This window comes from Prionailurus bengalensis, chromosome B4 (genome assembly GCF_016509475.1).
Source record: "Prionailurus bengalensis isolate Pbe53 chromosome B4, Fcat_Pben_1.1_paternal_pri, whole genome shotgun sequence".
NCBI lineage: Eukaryota > Metazoa > Chordata > Mammalia > Carnivora > Felidae > Prionailurus > Prionailurus bengalensis.
This window is the reverse complement of record NC_057358.1, coordinates 81,300,768-81,310,035: the sequence shown is the minus strand read 5'-3', so window position 1 is coordinate 81,310,035 and position 9,268 is coordinate 81,300,768. Positions and strand designations below refer to the sequence as shown.

General features: G+C 35.9%; 1 protein-coding gene across 1 annotated transcript; it reads right to left on the bottom strand.

The window, feature by feature from the left end:
* Positions 1-349: 349 nt before the first annotated feature.
* Positions 350-1,288, bottom strand: LOC122473039 (olfactory receptor 2AP1-like). The gene has a single exon (XM_043563155.1). The coding sequence runs from the start codon at positions 1,286-1,288 to the stop codon at positions 350-352; it is 939 nt and encodes a 312-aa protein (XP_043419090.1).
* Between the last annotated feature and the right edge of the window lie 7,980 nt (positions 1,289-9,268).

The window sequence follows — 9,268 nt, the reverse complement described above, 5'->3', positions numbered from 1 at the left end:
ATGTGGGAGAGGATAAGAAAAGTTCAGTTGTAAAAAACTAACAATTAGAATTCATCCTCCCAATTCTAACTTTCTCCCAAATCCTTTCCTTAAAAGTGAGGTACAAATAAGGAAAAATAGCATGAAAGCATTAGAAGATACACACACATATATACACTCACAGGCCTTTAAAACTTTTAAGAAATAGAGTCATGTTAAAATAGGCTTCATTAAATAGATAGCTTTACTGTTTTGGTGTTCAGGTAGGACTACTGGTGGCATATTATAGAAAACACTGTAATATACAAGAATATACATCTACAAACATTTATTCGTTATTTAGTATTTATTATTATTATGAGCCTCAGCTTTATTTCCTTGAAAAAGCTGTTACTTTGCTGACCATATCTTTGAAGGCTATTTTCACTTGCTTATTCCTGAGGGTATAGATGAAAGGGTTCAACAGAGGGGCAACTGATGTATTTAAAACAGCCACGCCCTTATTAAAAGTTTCTGCATCCTTAACAGAAGGATTTATGTACATAAAGATACAACTTCCATAAGATAGTGAGACCACAATCATATGAGAGGAACATGTAGAAAAAGCTTTTTTTCTCTGTTGAACAGAGGGGATTCTCAGAATTGTCCTGATAATGTACGTGTAGGAAAGGATCACTAGCACCAAGGTGAAGATGAGGGTGACTGCAGCCAAGATGAACTCCATCACTTCTATGAAATGTGTGTCTGAACAAGCTAGACGCAACAGTACAGTGTAGTCACAGCAGTAATGATTGATGATGTTGGATGCACAGAAAGGCAGCTGGAGAGTCATTATATGAGGCCCAATGACAACCAAAATACCCGAGAGCCAGGAACACAAGACAAGTTGAATGCAGAGTCTCCTGCTCATTACAGTTGTATAGTGTAGGGGTTTGCAAATGGCAACGTAGCGGTCAAAGGACATGGCAGCTAAAAGATAAAACTCGGTTGCTCCCAGAAGGATGGCAAAAAAATACTGAGTGAAACAAGCAGCAAAGGAGATAGTCCTGTCTCCAGTTCCAATGTTGACTAGCATTTTGGGAACAAAGACAGAGGTAAAAGATATTTCCAGAATGGAAAAATTCCGGAGGAAGAAATACATAGGAGTCTGGAGGCGATAATCCAGCGTGGTCAGAATGATGATGGTCAAGTTTCCCATGATGCTTAAGACGTAAGTTAGCAGCAGAAAAAGGAAAAGCACAGCCTGAAGCTCAGGGTCAGCTGTCAGTCCAAGAAGAATGAACTCTATCACTGATGTCTGGTTGCCCATCACTAGCTTCACGCAAATTAAGAGAGAAAACTATAATAATGACAAAGGTTGGAATAAAATGAAAGGTTCCAGATTTTTATTGAAACATAAAATCCAGGTAAAAAAAAAGGAGGGAAACCTTAAAACTCTGAATCCTTCTCTAGCCCTCGTTTTAAAACTGACATATCTTCTAAGGAAATGTTAACACGTTTTCTTATTTTACTTCACAATTAACAAAGTTCCTCCTTCTTAGGCTCATACTCAATTAGTTCTCCTAAATTGTATTCATATTCATTTCTCATCACTTTTCAATTCATTTTCATTTATATTTGCCTTCTGAATCTATTTTGATTTTCCTCTCTAAGTTATTAGATGCTGTCTGTCACATATATATAGACAAATCTAAAGCAAATTTAGAGTAGGGTTATTTGAATTAAATAAATTTCTTAAATTAGCCTTTTAACTCTCAGCTTATTAGCCAACAAAGTAAATACAAATGAAGGTATGAACTATAGGAATAAAATTGAACTTGGCTGTTTCCTTCATTTTGCCGTTCTGTATTTTTTCTTATTTATTTCTGTTTTCTCATTTTGAATAATAAATCTCTGTATCTGCTGATGCTCTAAGCCTGGATTGACTCTTCTCTTAATTCTTAATAAAGTGTTTGCAATGCATATAACTTATAGTTCCTGGGTCACGGCAAAGATCTAATACAATGCTGTCACATAGGGGCGCCTGGGTGGCTCAGTGGGTTAAGCATCTGACTTTGGCTCGGGTCATGATCTCACAGTTCATGGGTTTGAGCCCTGCATGAGGCTCTGTGCTGACAGCTTGGAGCTTTGAGCCTGTTTAGGATTCTGTGTCTCCCTCTCTCTCTGCCCCTCCCCCGCTCGCACTCTGTCTCTCTCTGTCTTGAAATTAAATAAATGTTAAATAAAGGTGTTTAATGCTATCACAATTTAATACAGATATATGGACTAGTCAGTACTTGGGGAAGCATTAAATTAAAATAATCTCACTAATTGTGAGAATTGTGTGAGTTTTCAGCATATTACAGTTCCTTAATTATCCGTTCAAATTCAACTCTTCATACAACTTTAACAATTGCAATCAATAATAACTCTTTCTTCCCCTTCTGTATTAAAATTTACCAAAATAACACTTGGTCATAAAGCCCAATTCTTTTCCAGTTACATCAAGTACGTACACTTTGTCTGTACGACTTTAACACAAATCTATTGCTCAAAGAATAGGCTCTTATTTCTCCCATATCTTTTATACAGAGATGAGAAAATTGTACAGATTTGGTAAAAACTTTAACATAAATTTTTTTGAAGTAATAAGAGAATCTAAGGTTTATTAGCTCCTTTTCTATGAAATTACTTACATTCATGATTTTTAATTTTTTTTTAGTTTAAATTTGATTTAGTTAGCATATAGTGCAATATATTGGTTTCAGGAGGAGAATTCAGTGATTCATCAGTTTTTTGACTTCTTTAGATTCATAGCCCTATTTTCTTAAATGCTATAGTTACTATACATATAAAAATTCCACCGAAGCTTATGCATATAGCTTCTCAGAATTATCTTTTTGTATTTTTCATCATCAGACACAAAGAAATATTACTAAGAATTATTTTCTCTACTCAAAAAATATGAAATTATTTTCATTTTAACAACTGTTTTACATAGGTTGATAATTTTTATATTACGCCATGTAATGAGTTAGTAATAGTCACACATTATATATTTCTATCAAGGTAAAAATTCCAGAAGTATTTAATATGGACAAAAGAAGAGTTTTGCCAACTTGGGAAGGCTGATTGTCTAGAATTATATGGGAAAATTTTAGTGTTCCTAACACAACTTTAATCAGTTTGCACTTTTGTAGATAATTGTCTTTTGTGTTGAATACTTCCATATTAACAAACTTAAAAGTTATAATATGCTACACACTTATAGGTGTTATTGAAAATTCAGTTATGTTATTGATAATTAGATTAATACACCAATAATATAAATTTCAGTGTTAGTTGAAATAATGGCTTTCTATGGCTTCATGAATTATGTTGATTACTTTCTAATGGGTACAGATAAGTGAATATAGGTAATTAAAAATGTGCACAAATAATGAGTTTTGCAAAAATATTTTATATGCAGAGAATATTAGGGCACACCTATTCTACCATGGCAACATAGCTCATTAGACTGTAATATTGCCAAACTAGTTGAAATAAATCTTGGGGATTTGAACGATTGGTAATGATTTTCTGTGTCTACATGAAAATAGCTAATGTGTCAGAAAATTTGGAGACATGGATGTTAACCTTCCCATTTTAGATCCTAACTATTAATTAAGACTTATTTTCTAACAGTATTCAAACAATTGTATTTGCTAAGGAACATTAATATTCTGAAATTTCCATTGTGTAAGTAATCAGTTTTTTGACAAAGCGAAAACTTTGTCCATTATTCCCACATAATAGAAACACTTCATTGGATTAATGAGTGAGTGTTCAAAAATGAGTGTGAAACCATTTAATTATTAGGAAGTGGCCTCATCATCTATCAAATAAAAGATGAACACAATGAGAATTTGTATATAAAAAGAAAAATTTATATCAAACATTTCTGTCAGCAAAATAAAAGATGATACTCCTTTATAATAAGATTCATGCTATTTACAGAAAAATTGTATATATACCATATGTGATATATACATAGTCATATGTATATATGATCAAATAATAAATACTTGACCCAAACAAGATTTATCTGGCAAAAAATATATATATTTACTCAAAGACTTACTGCTGGTACAGTGATTTTTTAAGAGGCTTATTTGTAGTTGAAAAGATGTGGAAGAGCTTTCCCTAAAATTTTGAGATAAATTTAGTTATGAATGTCTTCTCCAAAGTAAAATCATTTCTACAATTAATTGTATGTAAGTGTCATGTTTAGCCTCTGTCTCCTTCTGTGGTGGACCTGTTTGCTAGTTTATGAAGCATTTAGGAGGAAAGTTCAGAAACTTGAGTCCATGGGAAGTAGGAGAGGGCTTAGTGGAAAAACAGAAGAAAGTGTGATTTGATTTGCTTTAAGCTCTAATTCTGTGAGTATGGTGTAACATTTTCAGCTGAATGTATGTGTATATGCTAACCTGTCATATTTAAATTTTTTTAATGTTTATTTATTTCTGAGACAGAGAGAGACAGAGCATGAGTGGGGGAAGGGCAGAGAGAGAGGGAGACACAGAATCCGAAGCAGGCTCCAGGCTCTGAGCTGTCAGCACAGAGCCCCACGACTCAGGGCTGGAACTCACAAACTGTGAGATCATGACCTGAGCCAGAGTCGGTCGCCCAACCGACTGAGCCACCCAGGCGCCCCCAAAACTGTCATTTTAATTTTTTTAGCTGTATCTGTTTAAATCAATCAAAATATTGCTTAAAAAGAATGTATATGCAGTTGTATCAACAAGCAAAATGAAAGGTAGACAGCAAATTAATAGACTGTACGTGTCTAGTTAAATGCAGCCATCACCAACCCTCTCCTACCTCAAACAGGTGAATCACTTCTGCCTTAGTTTCAAATCAGCTCCTTCCATGGCTAAATCAGAGAATATAAAGGCTTAGGACCCACTGGGAAATGGTCCCTGGGTCACCAGAATTTGATTGCTTCAGAATGCTGAGGAATGCCTGGCTTTTTGTCCCAACAAAGATCTGTCAAATTAGCAGGTAAAAAGAAGAAACAAAGTATGTAAGCAGATTGAAATCCCCTGCCAAGTCTTCCTTGCCATTCCCTTGCTCTTAGAATTTATCTCCCTATTTTTCTTACTCATTTTGGTCTGTGTGAATGGATAGCTTGCTATTCCTTTGTCATCCAGGCCCGTGGTCAACTCAAAGCCTTTGCAGTGGCTGTTGCATCTTTCTGTGATGTTCTTTCTCCAGACATTACCTGACTAGCACCCTCATGTCCCTGAGATCTCAGAATTGGGGCGTGCCTCAGGGGAAGCTTCCCTGATTATACTATCCAAGATGCCCACTACCCAATCACTGTCTAACACCTTAACTGGCTTGATATCTTATGCCCAGTAGATTTTTTGTTGCTCCTCACACCACTCTTAAATTCTATTAATTATTTCCTATGTGTTTATTGTCTTCTATCCTCACTAAACCGTAAGCTCAACTAACTGAAGGACTTTATTTAGTGCTGAATCTCTGGGACTTATGAAAATGACTAGCACGTATTTGGAATCCTAGAGGTATGTATTAATTGAATCTTGTTTTTTACTGGAACCTTATGTAAGAGCAATTTTCCATAGGCTTGAGCTATCCCAACATATCATTTGCCTTCATCTATTATAAGGGATCCAATGTCTTTGAAACAACAATTCCTTTTCTCCAAAGATACTTCATACAGAAAAAGATATGATTGACACATCAAAAGTGTTAACAGACTTCATATAAATATTTGATTTATATTAAATATTTCAAATAAACTGATCTGAAAGGCCCTCTTAAGTGTTCAGTTAAGGAAATAGATTTCACTATAACATCCCACTCAAGGGATAACATTAAAGGAAATTTGTAGTTCTTCCTGAAAGCTAATCATGATTAATATTTCTGATTAAATGATGAGGATACACATGCAAATATCACAGACCAAATAGTTAACAATTTTTCAGGCAAAGAAAACACACAAAAAAATGGAATGTTAAGATTGCACAATTAACATTTTTTAATGTTTTTATTTATTCTTTTTTTTTTCTGAGAGAGATAGATAGAGTGTGAGTGGGGGAGGGGCAGAGAGAGAGAGGTAGACACAGAATCCAAAGCAGGCTCCAGGCTCTGAGCTGTCCCCACAGAGCCCAATATGGGGCTCGAACTCATGACTGCCAGATCATTACCTGAGCTGAAGTCCGATGCTTAACCCACTGAGCCATCCAGGGGCCCCAAGATTGCACAATTAAATAAAATGTCACCTTTATAATTCTTTTCCTAACTTGATCTTATGTTTTAAAGTTATATAGGGGTGCCTGCGTGCTCAGTCAGCTAAGGATCTGACTCTTGATTTCTGCTCAGGTCATGATCTCACAGTTTGTGAGATCAAGCCCCCCGTGGGGGTTTGTGCTGACAGTGTGGGGCCTGCTTGGGATTCTCTCCCTCTCTCTCTCTCTCTCTCTCTCTCTCTCTCTCTCGGTCTCTGCCCCTTCTTCGCTCATGCTCTCTCTCTCTCTCTCTCTCTCTCAAAATAAATTAAAAAAACATTTTTAAAAATCTTTAAAAAAATTAAAAATTGTATAGAATTCCAGTCAAAAATTATGCAGACGGTTCTTCTAATCTCCAATTCGCATGTGCAAACCTTCAGTATAAAGTCAATTTATTGATGAGAAAAATGCCCAACCAAACTTATGTTAAAAAAGATCAGATGGGCACCTGGGTAGCTAGTCAGTTAAGCGTCCGACTTCAGTTCAGGTCATGATCTCTCATTTTGTGATTTCGAGCCCAGTGTAGGGCTCTGTTCTGACAGCTTGGAGCCTGGAGCCTGCTTTGGATTCTGTGTCTTCCTCCCTATCTGCTCCTCCCCCCACCCCTCTCTCTCCAAAAAGAAATAAACATTAGACATTTTTTTACATAATTAAAAAATCAGATGTATAAAATAAGCACTGTATAAAATAAATGCACAAAATAAAAATTTTATAATTTACATTCAGTTTTCATACACACACACACACATATATATATATATATATATTTAAAGATAACAGAAAATTAAAGATATGGAGATAGGTAGATTGATAGAACATGTATATATGCTAAATATACCCACACCTCAAAATGATTTTAATCAATAAAAGCCTTTTATGTGCAAAATGGAAATAAGAAAAAAAGTTGTAGGGGTGGCTGCGTGGTTCAGTGGTTTAAGCCTCCGACTTTTGATTTTGGCTCAGGTCATGATCTCACAGTTCGTGAGTTTGAGCTCTTCATCGGGCTCTGCGCTGACAGTGAGGAACCTGATTGGGATTCTCTCTCTCTCCATCTCTGTCCCTTCCTCTCTCTCTCTCTCTCTCCCTCTCAAAGTAAATGAATAAAAACAATATTGTATGCAATGTGAACTTCTTCCAGATAGCCACTAATTGCTTGCCTGACACCACACTGTCACACACATAGTAATGTTAATGATTCCAATATTTTCTCAGGAAAGCAGGCCAATTTCACTCTGAAACCTCTCTTTGACTCATATACGCATAAATACAATGCTTTCATCCTTTGATATATTATCTCTTCGTGCAACTTCTTTAGCACTTAATCTAGCCTTGTGAAGTAACTGCTGAATCCCTCCAATGCTTTAATGATAACTCATCTTTTTATATTCTCTTTGCCCTTTCTTTTAATGTAAGCCATATGTGTGCTGCCAACCATTTCTCAAATATGTCTTTCATTGAAATACTTTGCTGTATAAAACTCTGCTTCAACGCTCATATTCCTTGTAATGCCTTATATGAGAAATATGTACTAACTTCTCTATGTGCTTAAGCAAGTTTTTGGCAACAACCATTTTAGGATATATTGGGGGGGGGTGTGTGTGTGTCTGTGTGCGCACGCCAATATCTATATAGACATATAGATATGTATTCCCTGCAGGAAGGAAATAGCATGATACCTTTGCTGAGTAAATATTTGTTGAGGATTTATTTAAGCCAAATTAAGTGTCTAAATTACATACTCCATTTTATTGAGACATAATTGATTTGTAATAAATTTCACATGTTTAAAGTATACAGTTTGATGAATTTTGAGATCTGTCATAAACCTATGAAGACTTCACCACAGTCAAGATAACCCTAAAATTGTCTCATACCCCTTTTAATCCTTGCCTTGCAACCCACCCTACACTCTCACATAGAAGATCAGTTCTCTGGGAAAGAATTTATCAGTTTTGCAACTGTGTGAGTGTTATTCCAAAGGAAGAAGAAAGAAAGGGCCTATTTTTACCAACTGCCAACTCTAAGTTCTCCAATTAAGCATTATAAGCATAAAGGTATTCAGATATTCTGTTTCCTTTGCATGTTTTCCACAAATACCCAACATCGTGGCATTACCATTTTTTCTGTAGATGTTAAATATAGCATATAGCCTATGTTATTTATAGCTATGCTTAGTCAATGTTTCATTATACACCTCAGTGAGTAAATGGGTGCTTTATGTTCTAACAGATAATTTATAGGGACTATACTGAGAGCTGTGGTATCTAGGGGCAGTATGTTCTAACTGCAGCTAGAGTTCATGCTGAGATCAATGTAGTGATGAGATCCAAAAGGCAAATGTAAATCTAAGCCAGGTAAAAGATTCCAAGAAGAGGATAGAAAACAATATTGGAATATTGAGAATGGAGAGACAGACAAATGAATGCAGAGAGATTTCAATAAATCACGTGGGTAAATAGAAAGGTAAGTAGGAGAAACTGGATACAATACATGGTTAACATTTACAACTTCTCTGCACCATGCTTTATACTAGGAAAAATTTAGAGTCAAGGGATTGTCTGGAATTAGTCATGAATCTTTTATCACTTTGCCATTTCTACATAACAAAGCTCCCTGAAATTTAGTGTCTGAAAACAACAAGCATTATTACTGTTTATGAGTCTCTGGTTCAGCGAGGCAGTTCTGCTGATATGGACTGGGTTCTCCCACTTCCTGGGGAATCAATTGGCTCTAAGCTAGTCTAGGATGGCCTCGGTAGAGATGAATCAGTTCTACTTCAATAGATGTCTGTCCCAGCAGACTAGCCTTGGTTTGCTCCCATGAGAATTGTGCGGGTGCGAGAGAGAAAGAGAGAGAGAGAGAGAGAGAGAGAGGAATGCACGCTTGGCTTCTTGATACTGACACTCTGAGTTGTCACAACATTCCTTCTGTCACATCTCTTTGCAAAAGCAAGTCACAGGTCTAGGCTAGATTCAAAGGATGAGAAGCAGACATTTTCCTGCTGAGTGGAGCTGTGG